Source organism: Ammospiza caudacuta, chromosome 17 (genome assembly GCF_027887145.1).
Source record: "Ammospiza caudacuta isolate bAmmCau1 chromosome 17, bAmmCau1.pri, whole genome shotgun sequence".
Taxonomy (NCBI): Eukaryota; Metazoa; Chordata; class Aves; order Passeriformes; family Passerellidae; genus Ammospiza; species Ammospiza caudacuta.
In genome coordinates, this window is record NC_080609.1 from 17,498,374 (window position 1) to 17,513,358 (window position 14,985).

Consider the following 14,985-nt stretch of genomic DNA (forward strand, 5'->3'; position numbering starts at 1 on the left):
TACTTTTAACAGTGCTGTATGGAAGCTACTTTTAACCTTGGTCTAACTTCAGTTTTTGTTGGGAGAATAATTTTATCCCTTAAGTGCAAACTCTGGATCAGGATTTCATCTTGACTTCATCTTTCATGCTTTAACAAATCTTTTACTCTCTTTGGTGTTCTGCTAGACTAAGGGTAGCACACTATTTGTCTTTACAGAGGTAACTGTAGTGTTTAGAAAAATAATTAGGCCTTTTCTATGTGGCTGTTTCTAGAGCACTTAAATGGTACAGTGAAAATTGGGAAATAGGGCAGTCTTATTGTATATGTGTGGTGATTTGGTTGATAGATTCAATGTAGTTGGGGTAATGACAAATTGACACAGTGTATCTGTGCAACAGTTTTATTTTTAGGATTTTGATCTGTGTCAGTAGATCTGACATTATCTTGTAGAACATACATTATCTTGTGCTTTTGAAATAAAACTTTAAAATAAATGAACCAGCTACATCTGAATTGAATCTGACTTGGAAAGGCAGGCAAGCATGTAAAGCTTCTAGCATATTAGGTAAGTGTATTGTGTGTAAGGTAAGACAATTTCTGCCATTTGATAAACATGCTGCATAAGAAGTAGTAGTGATGTTGAGTATATTCTTCTTTCTCAGTGAATTGTCATTTATCATTCAATGTAGAGACTGTAGAAACTTGTAAATATGTCACATTTCATTATACATGGCTTCTGCTTGTAGCACTTCCTTAATTAACTTCCTTGTAGCAGTACGTATGAATTTCGGATGTTAGTCTTGATGTCCCACCATACCGTGTCTTGTTGTTTTCCAGTCAGATGCAAATATTGTGTTTGATCATTCAAAATACGTTTTAATAGAAATACCATTATTCTGTAAGTACTGATGGGTATCCCTTCAGGCTAAAGAGGATCCTGCATGCAGCCATTTACATGTTAAATCATGCCACGTTAAGATACTGCATATAAACTTTAGAAATTAACTTTGGAAGATAGGAAGGTTTCTAGTAAATAACAGAAAGAGGGAACAGGCTACTTCTTCACTGGCCTGTCTCCACAGTCTTTTCTTTCACAGTGAATCATTCATTCCCTAACTGTTTAAGAATAACCTGTGTGTATCTTGTCATCAGAGTGTGTATTTTCAATGTATTTGTCAGCATCAAAACGTATTTGCATTGAAGTGGAGAATCATGCTTCAGGCACAGCCTACAGTCTGAACCATGAGGAATGTTTGTACTAATCATGAGACTTTGTGGAATTTGTTTTATGTGGAGATACAACTGACTTTTTTTAAAAATTTCATCTTTCAGCTGGTCAGTATTGGTTCTTCCTATAACTATGGCAATGAAGATCAGGCTGAATTTCTGTGTGTTGTCTCAAAGGAATTGCATAACACTCCTTATGGCACAACCAGTGAACCCAGTGAAAAAGCAAAGGTGAGTTACTGGGCATTGGACTAAAGAAATGGTGTTGAATTGGTGGGCTTCACAAGTCATGATAAATCTACCTCTGTTCTAGACTATTATTTCATTGTCCTTTTTTCCTCCCTTGTTCAAGACTAATAATGATTCCCTGTCCATTGTATGAGGGACTGTAAATGGTACAATCAGCATGCATTTGTTATGCATGCCTGAATTATTTAAATACAATACTCTGTACTTTTTCAGTACCTGTTTTTTTCAGGTATTGGCAAATACTTGCTCTTTACAGCTGAGAAACTAGGTTTTGTTTATTATTCAACATATAACACATAACACTGGTTCAGTTAAAAACTGTTTTTCTTGCTTGACTTCTGCTGAAGAAATCTTACTGTCGAGAATGGAACTTGAAAGATGCTATCTCCGTAAAACAGTCACATGCAATAAAATGAGGATACTTGTTAATGTTTTTAGGGTTCTACCAATTTTAATTTCTGTAACCAGCTTTATAATAAGATTGTAATGGGCACAGTGTCTTAGCATTTTACTCGGTTGTATTTCAGAATTTGTACAAAGGAAAATGTAAAACCACAGCTGACTAACCATAAGGCAGAGGGGTTCTGTAATGTAAGTGTATTCAGAGTCATGGATGGTGAACAGCTTTTATCATTGTATTGCTGCTTTGTATGAGGAGATGACTACAGACAAACTGGATACATCTGTAGTTGTCTTAAAAGCTTTTGATTTCCCTTATTGATAAATCATCAAAGCTTGCTTTTTCAAAAGTCACCTTCAAAGAAATTGATTTTGAAATAATGCTAAGAATGGGTCTGAGTCTTGGTATTGAGGCCTCAAATAGATAAAACTTCATTACTTTCTAGGCTTTGTAGCATGCTTATGCAGCTACACATATGGAATAATTTTATACTTTGAACTGTAGAAATACTCTAAGCTGTATGTTGGATTCCTAGTGAAACGAGTAATTTATGTTCATCCCTGTTGAGATAAAGCTTTCAAAGAGTTGTAGAGGATTAATGTAGTTAGGGGTAAACAGTGAAACTGGGTAAGCCATGACTTACTCTTTCAAAACCCTAGTTAAGGTCTGGTTTTGCCAGGATGCTTGAGGAAGACTTTGAAAGTTGACATGTTAGAGGTGTATGGTAATAATTTAGGGCTGAGATATCTACCTGAAATAAAATGTGGAATTCTAGAGCCTAATAAAAATCTTCATAAGGAATGGTAGTGCATCTTCAGGTAATTTTAGTAGGTGCCAGAATTACGTTGCATCCTTGATGTAATAGAAAATATGGGTCAAAAATTAGTGCTAAAGACAAAAACCAAAAGCTAGTTGAGACTGAATTACAACTGTGTAAATGGAGTAGCGCTAAGAGAGGCTGTCTTAGACATCTTCATTAGTGTGCTGCTTGGTCATTATTTCAGAGAAGAGAGCAGAGCATCATTTGACCCCTGTGATGAATAGTAATTACTGTTAATTTTGGTTGGAGGTTCTTTCCTTTTGTCCTGGCAGAGTTAAGCTGTTCCTAGCAATTAATAGGCGATACTTGAAAAGTAATTCTATTATATATTAAGTTTCTAAAAGATCAAATTTTTGTATATAGGTATATGTTGTGACTGGGAAAAAAAGGAAAAAACATTTATTTTTTTCTTGAGAGGTTTCTGACAGCTGTGTTCAGGGGTCTTGACTTGGGAGATGTTGTCTCCATAGTTCCTCTTAGCAAGCATTATCCTCTTGCCTCAGTAGTGTCCGACTTGGTCTTCATGAAGTTCATATGATTGAAATTCTGGGATCCACCTTTATATACAGAATAATATGTTCATGTACTGGGACTGACTTACAAGAAACTCCTCCTATTACTTTTACAGAAGATTGAGTTAGAGAAGAAAAAAAAACAAACTGCCAATATCTATTTTTTATTGACAAGCCCTTCAGTTTTAGTTAACAGTCCTGGATTTTCAGAATGGGAGAAAGTATCTTCTGATAGCCATCTAATCATGCTTCACCTTCATTCCTTCTTAGGGACTTGTTTCTTCTGTTTTCTTTTTTTAGTTAACAGCATAATAAGTTATAGACAACTTCTGTGTAACCTTCTAATACACCCAAACAAAGAAAATTCATCTTAAATGGTTCCATTGGCTTTTACTGGTAGCCATGGCACAACCAAAAGATAAGCTGTATTCCCACAAGCAGTATTCTCTTTCAAACCACTTTATGGACCTGATTGTTTGCTTCTATCTGCTGACTTCAGGATGTTTGGAAGAGGAAATTGTCATGATATCTGTTACGTTCCTTCTTGAAATGGTCAGCTGTCATACTTTTTTATACAAAGAGTAGAGGTCCCAGGTAAAAGTAAATAAATGTCATTGCCACATGCTTCAGGTGTAAGTGGAATTTACTTTTTTGCAGCTCTGACTCACTTGCAATCTCTTCTTTTCCCTTCCTTCTTCTATACGTGCTGCATGCTGCATGACACTCAGAGTGACGATGAAGAAACGGATTACGATATGAATGACTCAGATTAAGTGTAAATGTCATGGTGAGCACTAGCTGCCCTAGGATTTTAACCAGATTCTCTTCTGCCCCATCCAATTCCCACCCCCACTAGTGCTGTCCTTCAGCTAGTTCTGGTGGTGTGTGTGTGTGTGTTTGTGATTATAGTTGTGGCATGGTTGGCAAAGGTAGAATTTGTGTTCTGGATATTGCTTCTTTGACAGAATAATTAGTGTTGCTTTTATAAACTGTATTGTGAGTAGTACCTTTAAAGCTTTGCTGAGAAGGAAAGTTCTTCATGTAGATTCTAGGGCCAGTATTGCTTTTCATTCATTCATTTCTTTCTTATTTTATGTGCACCATCTTTTCTGTCAGATAGGCTTTTTACATGTAGAGACGTGTGATCCAAACTCACTGTATACAGTTTCAGTAAGTGTCTGATTTGGCAATAATTTAACAAACTTGATTGAAGTGCAGCATAATCCAAAGGTGGTCTTAACTGATAATTTTGAAATAAGGATTTTCTTAGTAAAGATGTGGCAAGTATAAGTAAATAGTGTGATCTTGGTGCTGCAGTGGTATTTATCACAGAAAACAATTCTGGGGAGGGATCCTTTCCGCTATAGTTTGACATCTGATTGAAGATCAAGTTACATTAAAAGTCACAAGTGGAAGAGGACAAAAAAAGCTGCATCTGAAAAAACAACTTAGGCACTTTTCCTAATGTGTCTTTAAGTACTATTCATATTTATTCCACTCTCTAGTTTCTAGAAGATAACATACCATTGAATTTTCAGTGGTATGGTGTGGGTGGTCACTGGAGCCTGTATAAATTGAAGATATTTACCATCACATGAGAATAAACTTTGGCTTCTCACCTATACACCTGACCTTTTTAGCTGTAAAGCAGCCTTAACACTTATCTCTGAAGTTTGGACAGTGCTGTCAGACACATGGCGTGATTTTTGAGGTTGTCTTGTGCAAGGCCAGGATCATTACTTAATGATTCTTGTGGGTCCCTTCCAGCTCAGGGTATGCTGTGATTCTATGAAGGTACTGCACATGGCTGGAAAAGAACTTATATTATTTTCTGAAATGATGTGAACAGAAGCTACTGCTTTTGCCAGGTCTTCAGGAATGGCTGAAAGGAATCAGTCAAAGCTGAAGCTTTATTGAAACAAAATAAACTGGCACTTTGCTGGAATTGAATGTAATATTCTTAAGCTGCCTGAGAGGCAAACAGTCCTTAAAACACATTTCTAGCAGCAGCAGCAGCCTTATTTTGAGTGGGAAGAAATAGTTTTCTTATTCTTTTGCCTAAGAAACAATCACACTCAGGTCCCTAGAATATGAGAGTTCAGTCAGCATTGTTTAGAATTTTTAAGCCAGCTTTGGATCTGGTGCACCTATAGGGAAAATAAAACAGAAATATGAAAATAATGAAAATCCTCTATACAGCATATCTGTACTAGAGTTGGTACAATCCCCAGTATCAGTACAGACTGGGTGATAGATGGATTTACTGCAGGATTGCGGAAGACTTGGGCATACTGGTGGGTGAAAACCTGAATTTGAGCCAGCAATTCTTGAAGACTAGAAGGCCAGTTATCCAGGACTGCAGCAAAAGATGCATGGCCAGGAGGTCAAGGGAAGTGATTCTCCCCCTCAACTCTATTGTCATTAAATCCCACCTGGAATGCTGCATTCAGCTCTGAGTTTCCCAGTACAAGACCTGTGAGAGTGGGTCAAGAGAAGAGACACGAAAATGGCCTGCATGCTAGAATACTTCTCCTGTGAAGACAGGCTGAGACAGTTGGGGTTGTTAGGCCAGGAGAAGACAGCCCTAGGGCCGATGTTACTGCATTTCCAATGCTTAAAAAGCCTTATGAGAAAGATGAAAAAAGACTTTTTTACCAGGGCTCATGGTGACAGGACAAGGGGTGAGGTTTTTAAACTGAAAGAGGCTAGCTTTAGATTGGATACAATGATTAGCATATTCTTTACCGTTAAGGTGGTGAGACATCTGGCACAGGTTGTCCCAAGAAGCTGTGGTTGTTCCATCACTGGAAGTGTCCAAGGCCATGTTAGACAGGGCTTGGAGCAGCCTGGGACTGTGGAAGGTGTCCATGGCAGGGGTTTTGAATGAGATGATCTTTAGGATCCTTTCCAGCCAAACCCACTTTTGTGAGTCTATGATTTCCCTTTCAGTAGAGGTGAAGGTTACAGAAGAAGCATCAAGAAAAGTGTGTTAAAATATTGCCTAATGTAATAGAATTTTCTGCTTTATGTTAGGATTACTGCTTCAGTAAAGTGCACAAAGTTCAGTGTCCAGATCTGGCTCAGCTTTATCTTACTGTATGTGTTCCTGATACTACATAAAATAGTTCTAAGGCTATTAATCCTGCAAGTACTCTTCCAGGAATGAATAAACTCAAATGCTTCATATTAAATCGGAAATATTAACAAAATTAATAGATCCAGTATTATTTTCTAGTTGCACAGGTATTTATTTCAGCCATGTTTTTGTCTCTGATGGATATGGTTTCACTTACTGACTCTATTTATTGTGTCAGACTGTTATCTTCTGTTGTGGGCATCTACTCCAGCACTTTGTTCTCTGCTCTGACTGACAGCAAAGACTTGGGGAAGGAGTTTAAGTATGAAGCATTTATGATATCTGCTCCTGATATATTTCCCTACCTTCCAGTACAACTCAGTCTGTGAATTTTTCTTCAAGCCTTCGTCTAGGTCATTTTGTGGAAGCTACAATGACACTGTAATACCCTGACTTGGTGTCAGTGGCACTATCTTCCGTAAGTTTATTTAGTCCCTTTGGCATGTATTAACGAGCAGTTGCTGAGTAATTTAAAGAGCCTGGTTCTTCCCCACAGAATTAACTTTTCTCTTTCCTACAGTTTCATATGAATGCTTTTTGCTTAGTACACATAGTCATGTGTTACATTCATGAATTACCTTCATGAAATAAGAGGGTTTTGCTTCTAAAATGTACCTTAAAGCATGATATGACCAGTGGAAAATGACTTTCTGTATTTTGGAAATTTTTCAAAATAGTTGTGCTGACATCTGGCTTCATAACTTCAAAACAATAATGCTGAATTTGAAATGAAAAAGAACTTTGTATGCACAAAGCTAGATCCAGGTGTAGGAGGGAGTACAGTGAGCAAGTGATAAAGTAGATTTTTAATTTTTTGAACTAACACCACACTGCCTCTGAACTGTCCCTGAGCTACACAAATGGTAATGGGAGTTTCATGAACTCCAGCCTTTAAAAAATCCCATGGAATTGGGCAAAGTAGGTGAGACCTTGCTTGTCTTCAGTCACTATGAAAGACATAATATAATGGCCATTTAAGCAATATTAAAAGGAAACCAAATATCTCAGATTTTAGAATTTAAAACCATACTTGAAACTGTTGTGTGAATCAACTGCCAGCCTTTACCGTAAAAGCACAGAGATTGAAGTGTTTATGTGTGCTGGCAGATTCTGTGGGCTGGAACGTGCTACTGAGTGTTTATTGTAACATCAGGCTACACAAAGATCATAATGGAAGGAAAATCCATCTTGAGAGAAGCTCTGCTATTGTCTAGGGATTGTGCCTTTGCTTTCTTTCAGCTTTTGAAATAAAGAGCCCTTCCCAATACTAAGAAAATTACCAAGAACCAAAAGAAAATGAAGTATCATAAGACTTTTACTTACAGATTAACATTCTTAAGTACTTATCTCAGTATGTTTGAAGCTTTGCTTAATGCATTGTTTGCCTTTTGTCATGATTGGTTCTACAGCCTACTGACACAGTTCTAGAGTACTATTCCGCCCAACAGTTCACCTCAGTATTGCTGGTTGTAATTCAGTTTAGAGCAGCAACATTAAAATTTAGTTGCTTGAACAGTCAGTCCTAAAACTTGGATCCTTTCCTCTCTGGAGGAGACAAAATAAACTGAAACAGAAAGGGACAAAAAATAGTAAAACTGGAAGTAAAATGGATGTTGTTGATTTAAATCTTGCTAGGTTGTACTTGGGCTTTAAAAACTTCTTGCATCAGTGCACCCAGTATGCCATTTCTGCACATTTTGATTTGCTAGTTCATGTTTTCAATACTAATTTATGGAACACAGTTTGTATCTGAAACTTCAGAAGGTTAAGGACATTTTTCTGGAACAGGAAAAATTAAGATTAAATTCAGTTCCTAGTAAAGTACCCAAGTTAATTTACCACATAGGACCTCAGGATCTTCTGAACTAGGTTGAGGTGCAATGGCTTACTTTTTGCAATTGCCAACTCTTAAGTCTTATTAAAGTGTTAATGATTTATTTTAATAATACTCAATTCCTAGCAGTGTTTTACACCTGATTTAATGGTATTTGATAGTAGACATTGTACATATCAATCTGTCTTTTTTCAGCTTTAAAGCACAGATCCCAGGAATTTCCTCGAACCAGGTCCCTGACACATTACCAGTTATTTAAAGTAGTCATTATGTTGCTCTTTGATCTCCATGCTTTAGGAATGACATTGAGCTAATTTTCATTTATAGAATTTTTATTGGTCTATTTCAGATTTTGCAAGAACGAGGTTCCAGGATGTGAAGACAGTATTGAACGGTGACAATTTTTTTCTTTATTCGAAGATGCAGTGAATTGTCACACTGAAGAGGCTTGGCTGCAAAAGAAAAAAATCTGATTTAGACAATTTTCTGTTGATCTGGGTTCAACCAAATTTGCCTATAAGCTGGTGTCAACTTCTGGAAGCATTGCAAGATTACATAATGGGAATAGATGGTGTGGGAATGTGTGTTAAGTTTTGGTTGTAGTGCATGGTTGTGCTTTCTTGTTGGCTTATTGACACTGGTCATTTGAAAAGAAATGACCATGCACTCATATTTTCCTTGGAGACATGTAGCACTTAATGTCTGGTGCTGGATGACCCAATGTTGATCAGTTTGGAGACCTTTTCCTACTAATCATTGTAAACCTTAAAAGGACAATGTAATCGGTGCTACACACACACACACACACACATACACTTAGACACACATGCACACACACACACAAATGTTAGCCCAGAAACACAAGTATTTGGGCATACGTTGTTTCAGAATCAGTGTCAGCCCCAGTTGACTGTATTATACTGCACATTCCTTATGGTTCTGTGACATAATCTATTATGTAATAACAGCCTAGGAGATCAACTGAAACTAGCATGTGTAAAAGTTACACAACAGAGAAAAGATTTCTCTGAAGGGTGTATATATTGACTGGATGTATAGCTTATTTCAATACCCAAAGGGAAGACTAAACTCAGAGAAAATGGCCTTCCTCTGAGTTATTCTTGATGTTCTCTCTGTTAAACAGTCTCCTGCAAAAGTTACGCTCCAGTCCTGGTCACATGCTTGAAAGTGGAATCAAAATTCACTTAAAATGACCAACTGAACATTCTGTTTCTTTGGAGGTGTTTGTACTCATATGTGTGTTTCTGCTTCTATAAAATGCCTATAAGCATTGAACTGTGGATTAGGGTAGAGATTTTTCTAGAGCTGAAGGTTTTACAGAAATACAGCTGGCTAGTCCTAGGTCCCTGTCTCTATGACTTGGATTAAAATCAATCTTAGTGTGAACATAAACTCATCCAGTTGAAAAACCTGATTACTTTGGATATTCAGGATCCCTGTAATCAACCTTTCTCTTTCTATACAGTTTCAGCTATGCAGTTAAGAACAGTGTTTGAACAGAATGTGGTGCAGCTTTGTTAGTTTGTCCTTGAAAAAGGCTAATACACAAGACACACACTATGTTTTGAGCAAAATCTTTAGCACATCTTTAAAACACTTTACAAAATGGACAGTATAAAACTTGGCTTCATTGACTCATGGAACCAGTGGAAGGGAGTTTCAAAAGGCTACAAGATGGTTTGAAATTCTAAAGACATTACAGTTTTCATTCTTAGTAATTTCAGAATTTATGCATATACTGCATACTGATTTTCAAACACCCAGGGTCTACTTTTTTTTAAATTATTATTTGATTTTTTAAAGGACTTAGACATTGATAAAAGTTTGGCAAAACAATTTGTAAGAAACATTTCTACTAAACAGATTAAGCAATGGGCTAAATGTTTTGTCTGTGTGCCTAATGCTTGAAAGGATTTGTAATGCATTTTGTGACTTGGATGTGGTCTGCACGGGAAGCTGCTGGCCTGTCCACAACACGTAAAAGTTTTGTCTTTTTTTAAGAAGTTAAAACTGAATTTAATTTACTAAAACTGTAATTGTGTAGAGGGAAATGTTTATACTTTTATACTTTTTTAGGTACCCATATTTTATCAGCTTAAATTGAGCACAGACATGTCCCCTAAATAGTGATGGATTATCTTGTGTATCTGAAAATAAGCATAACAATTGTCTGTGTTAACTGCATATTAAAACATTTCCTCTGCTGCAGTAGTCACTGTGTTTTTAAGCAGTATGACTCCACCAAGATCTCTGAGCTCCCCGGCTCATTGCAGCCAACCATGTTACTTGTTGTTTTCTTGATGTGCTCTACAGAGTAATTCAGCATTGATCTAAGTGGATTTTAATGCCTAAAATGCCAGTTTTACCGTGATCCTTCTGAATCAGCATTTCTGTTGCCTTGTCTTATTAAATCCAAAAAGGACAGACTATTTAATAAAGTGAAATTTTCCTGAATGACATCAGCAAAGCATGAGTAACAAACTGAGCAATCTGAACAAATTTGGAGTGTGTAAAAGAGTGTTTTTTTCCTAAGTATGGGGGATTTTCCCCAGCAGAATATTTTCAGTTTTAAAACCTGCTTCTATGCTGAGATTACCTGCAGTTTAGTTTATATTGTATCCCTACCATAGCTAATTTTAGGGAAATGAGTGTTTAATAATTTTTTGCACTTTGTTTCCAATATCTCACAAAGATTTTAAGAAGGAAAGAAAAGAAGAACTTTAGTAGGCAGGTACCTTGTAAATTATTTTAAATACACTGTCGTTTGAGGCCACCTGAACTAACTACTTTCCTGTTCTTGCTATTGATTATTGCTTTAATTTTTGTGATCATGCAAGGCTTTCAGATAGATGGAAATGCTCTCTTCAGCTTTTTTCAAGGCATTAAGAATTTATCCCTAAATAAATTTTGTTTCTTTTTGTTTGACTGTTGCAGTTTCAAATAAAGTAATGCAAGGTAATTGCATTAGAGTCCAATCTCCGTGACCAGGCTTGGCAAACATTGCTTCATGTGTTAAGCTCTTGCAAGTAGGAAGCAATGTACCTATACAGTTAAAACTGGATTCCTTTGTTCTTTTTCTGCTGTTTGGAGAGAGTACCTACCTGAGAATTACCTGTGACTGTGCAGAGCTGAGGGGTTCACTATGAGGCTGGAACTGCAAAGCTGTACTGCAGACTGCTTGAACTTAACTCTGGACATACACAGCTCCTCTGTTGTTTATTCAGAACAGTATTCCAGGTTAGAACTTCAGATCCTGAGCTTGAACAGATCATAACAGAAGGAATAAAACAGGAAATGAGAGAGATGAAATTCTTTAAAGACATTTACATGACAAACTTCTTGCAAAACTTGTTTAAAAACAGAAGTTCAAATTTGCTATAGCAATTTCTTGCTTTGAGTTAGGAGACAGCATATTGTTGGCCTTAGGTTTTCTCAAGAGGTTTTTTTTTTTCCTTTATTGGAGATGGTATTTTTATGTTACATGCTTTTGACTTCTTCAAGCAGCAGGTGAATCAGAATTTGTCTACAAAGAATAAGTAATTCTGAGGCCTCAAAGACATGGATGTCACGTGGTCCATAATAACTATCCAAATGTATACTCTGACTCAGCAGCTCGCAGCCCAAAAGTTACCTGGTATTTTGTCCTATTTACTGTGGGATTTCCATGGATTACAGTTAATTGCATGTTTTTAATCCCAAAGTAATTTAATTGTCTGTCAAAGACTTGATTGAATTTAGAAGCTTTTTTTGAATCTTCACTAAAGTTTCCATCAATACAATCATATACTCATAAAAGTTGGAAAATGTACTGTTTTTTTCAAACTCAGATTTCTTGTAATGATAGAAGTTCCTTTCATCCTGCATTGTAGCATTAGGAGAAGATATTTCATAAAAAATGAAGCTCAGTGAATCCATCTGACTTTTTTGGTTTGAGATTTTCTTTAGACACTAGCTGTGTAGCTCCATTTCTAGCAATGTGAATGCACAGTTATGATTGATTAGAAACAAGACTATTTCCTGCAGATTCAAAAATTGCATCAATCTCCTCTTTTTCTGAGAGAGGTGTATTTTTGGCGTTTTTTTCAGGAGAAAAATGAAAACTGGCAGATTAAACAAAAGACAACGTAATTGCAGGCATGCAACTAAGGGAACAAATCTGCTGAGTATGGTGATAACACTATCAGAAAAGTGCTTCTCATAACAGAACGCTGTCCTGTGAATGTCTGTTGAAGTTGTTGAGAGTTGTCAGTCTCTGTTTAAGCTGTAAAGAGCTCCCACCAGCAAATGAACACTAGTTACAAATGAACATTAGTTACAAATTTTTTATTAATATTACAAAAATGAACTTTGAGTGCAAAAATGCAATAGTATCTGGTTCAGTGGAATTAAATAGAATCCGGATTGTAATTACCCAGGTATATTGGAATGTATTCCTTGGGAAATACTGGGAGAAGAGTGAAGTTGTCCTGGGCTTTTTGAAGAAGATGGAAGTCAAATGAAAGCCTGAAGTCTGGGGTTTTGTTCCCTTAAGATGTGATAAAATCAGAAAGTGCCGTTCTCCTATTTTTTATTCTCTCTGTCACCTCATCAAAAGTTTCAAGTTCTTCAAATTAACTTTTTCAATCAGCCCTTGAACTGTAGGTCTTTTGAAAAGAGATGAAATTTTGTTATGCCTTTAACAGCATCTGTTATCTTAAGAGAGTAGGGTTAAAACTTCAGTGGTCATAGGAACAGTCAGTGTCTTTTCTAACACAACAGTTTTGAAATACTTAAGCCTAAGGATGATGCCTGTTACTTTGTTGTAATTTAGACTGCAGCTGTTTCCAGTTTTGAGGACAATCTTGGGATCTTACTTGGGCTTTGTGTAGAATTAGTGATTCTTTAAATAGTATGAATATTCAGTTTAAAAAAAAAACCCCGGAAGGCTCTCTGAACTCAGTGTCATGCAAGTTTTCTTTTGTTTCACAAAAATCAGGAGCTGTCTTTAAAGCCTTCTTAATGAACAGAGGCTTTAAAGGGCTAAATAGATCTTATTGTCCAGTACCTAAATGACTGTCAGAAGGAACTCTCCATTTTCAGAGCAGAAATGCTAAGGGCTAAAATGCTTTCCAGGGCTAATTTGAGGTTCCAGAGACATGTAATATCTAAAAAACAACTAGTCAGTTTTCCTTTCAACTCATGGACAGAAATAATTTTTACAAGTGTCTTAACCAATTGCAGATCTAACTGTTCCTATATGGCTTGGATTTTCAGTATCCAGATCTGATAAGGGCACACTAGAGAAGGCAGGACACCTACCCTCCACGTCATTATTACCTTGGCTGAAATCTGTCGACTTTTATGAACAGCACTGGCAATAGAGAAGCTTTGAGGAAGATTTTGCCCCAGGAAATTGTCACAGAATATTTCTTTGCAACTTAGTTGACCGTTACTTTAGTGATGTCTACCAAGGCATAAACTTCTCAAAAGTTCATTGAGTAGATACTGCTGCCAATATAGCTTTCTACAGGCGTCAGAGGGTTCTCTTCAGGATGTTGTGTCTTAATAAGTACTATAATGAGAGAAACTTTTTTTAAAGTCATTTTGCTACTTTGGGGGTGAGTGGAAGGGGAAGAGGTTCTGTGATAGTGCTCTTCTTGCCTTAGAAAGCTGAGCCTAAATTTTGATCTAAGACCTGTTGTGATTTTGAGGCCTCGTCATCTGAAATGAGTGAAGAGTAAATGTATTTATTATGTACATGATTCTTGCTGCTTATGAAGATTTTCCAAAAGCTTATGCACAACTTTACTCACATTAACTTGGCTCATGTGTACTTGCTAGAATGAAGAAAGTGCCAAGGCATTTGTGAAAGGAATGTTACCAACGTCTACTGGAACTGAAACAAGATCATCAAACGGAAGGAGTATCAAATGGCAGCTTTTTCCACCTGCTTCTGCCCTTATCCTTACCTCAACTTAGCTATGAGAAATCAACTTCCTATGCACTCTTTAGGATCACCTACCCAATTCAACAAATGTTCTTTTTTTTTAAGCTTTTCCTCCAAGTCACTGGTCTCAAAATTAGTTGGGCATCACCTGCTTAAGTTGTGCTTATACCCAAGTGGCCATACTGGCAACGTGTTGTTTCCTGGATAGTGGATTAGCAATAACACTTTATTTTGTGCCAATTCATTATATCTGAAGTGTTCTTACTGCAGCAAAATTTGAGTTATGATTTGGTTTTAATGCACTTGCATTAACCAAAACTCATAGCACAGACACAGACAAGAAACTGAATTCAGGGAAATTTCCCTGGAAGAATATCTGCTAGGGCTTCCCAAGTAATTTGAAGATGGTTACAGTTAACCACCACTTTCAAAACAAATGAAATGTGTATGGGTATTTTTTTAACTTCCTTTTCATAACACTAGTGTATTGTAAACTGCATGGAATAAACCTGGTTTTTCCCTTTTAAAGTGTGCTGTCTTACATCGTCTTTTCTAAATGACTAATTGATATTAATAGTGTCGTATCCTGTGAGAATTCCTAGTTTAGCACTTCAGATGTAAAATGTAGTTACATATTTCTGTAGTGATTCAAAGCATTAATGCTTTCTCCTTTGTAAAGGAGAAGTATCCTTTACTGCTGCCCCAAAAAACTTCATCATGAAAGTTAGGTCTATTCAGATGTATATCAGTTGGGAAATTATTTTCCTTTGCAGTTGCTGTGACGTGCTGATTACTGTAGGAGGAAGTAGTTGTCTCTTTTTTGGATATATAATCACATGAAAAAGTTTTAAGTAATCACTTTGCTTACCTTTTCTTTTG

General features: G+C 36.6%; 1 protein-coding gene across 3 annotated transcripts in view; it reads left to right on the forward strand.

Annotated features, from left to right (window-relative positions):
* KCTD5 (potassium channel tetramerization domain containing 5) overlaps positions 1-14,634 on the forward strand; it is a 32,013-nt gene extending 17,379 nt beyond the window's left edge. The window contains exons 5-7 of one of the 3 annotated variants that reach the window (XM_058816338.1): positions 1,314-1,439; positions 6,668-6,743; positions 8,509-14,634. In XM_058816338.1, coding sequence (XP_058672321.1) covers positions 1,314-1,439; positions 6,668-6,718 — 177 coding nt within the window. In that variant the 3' untranslated portion in view covers positions 6,719-6,743; positions 8,509-14,634. The remainder of the gene's footprint in view (positions 1-1,313; positions 1,440-6,667; positions 6,744-8,508) is intronic. The other 2 variants (XM_058816339.1, XM_058816337.1) reach the window with 2 other exon arrangements.
* Positions 14,635-14,985: the final 351 nt, after the last annotated feature.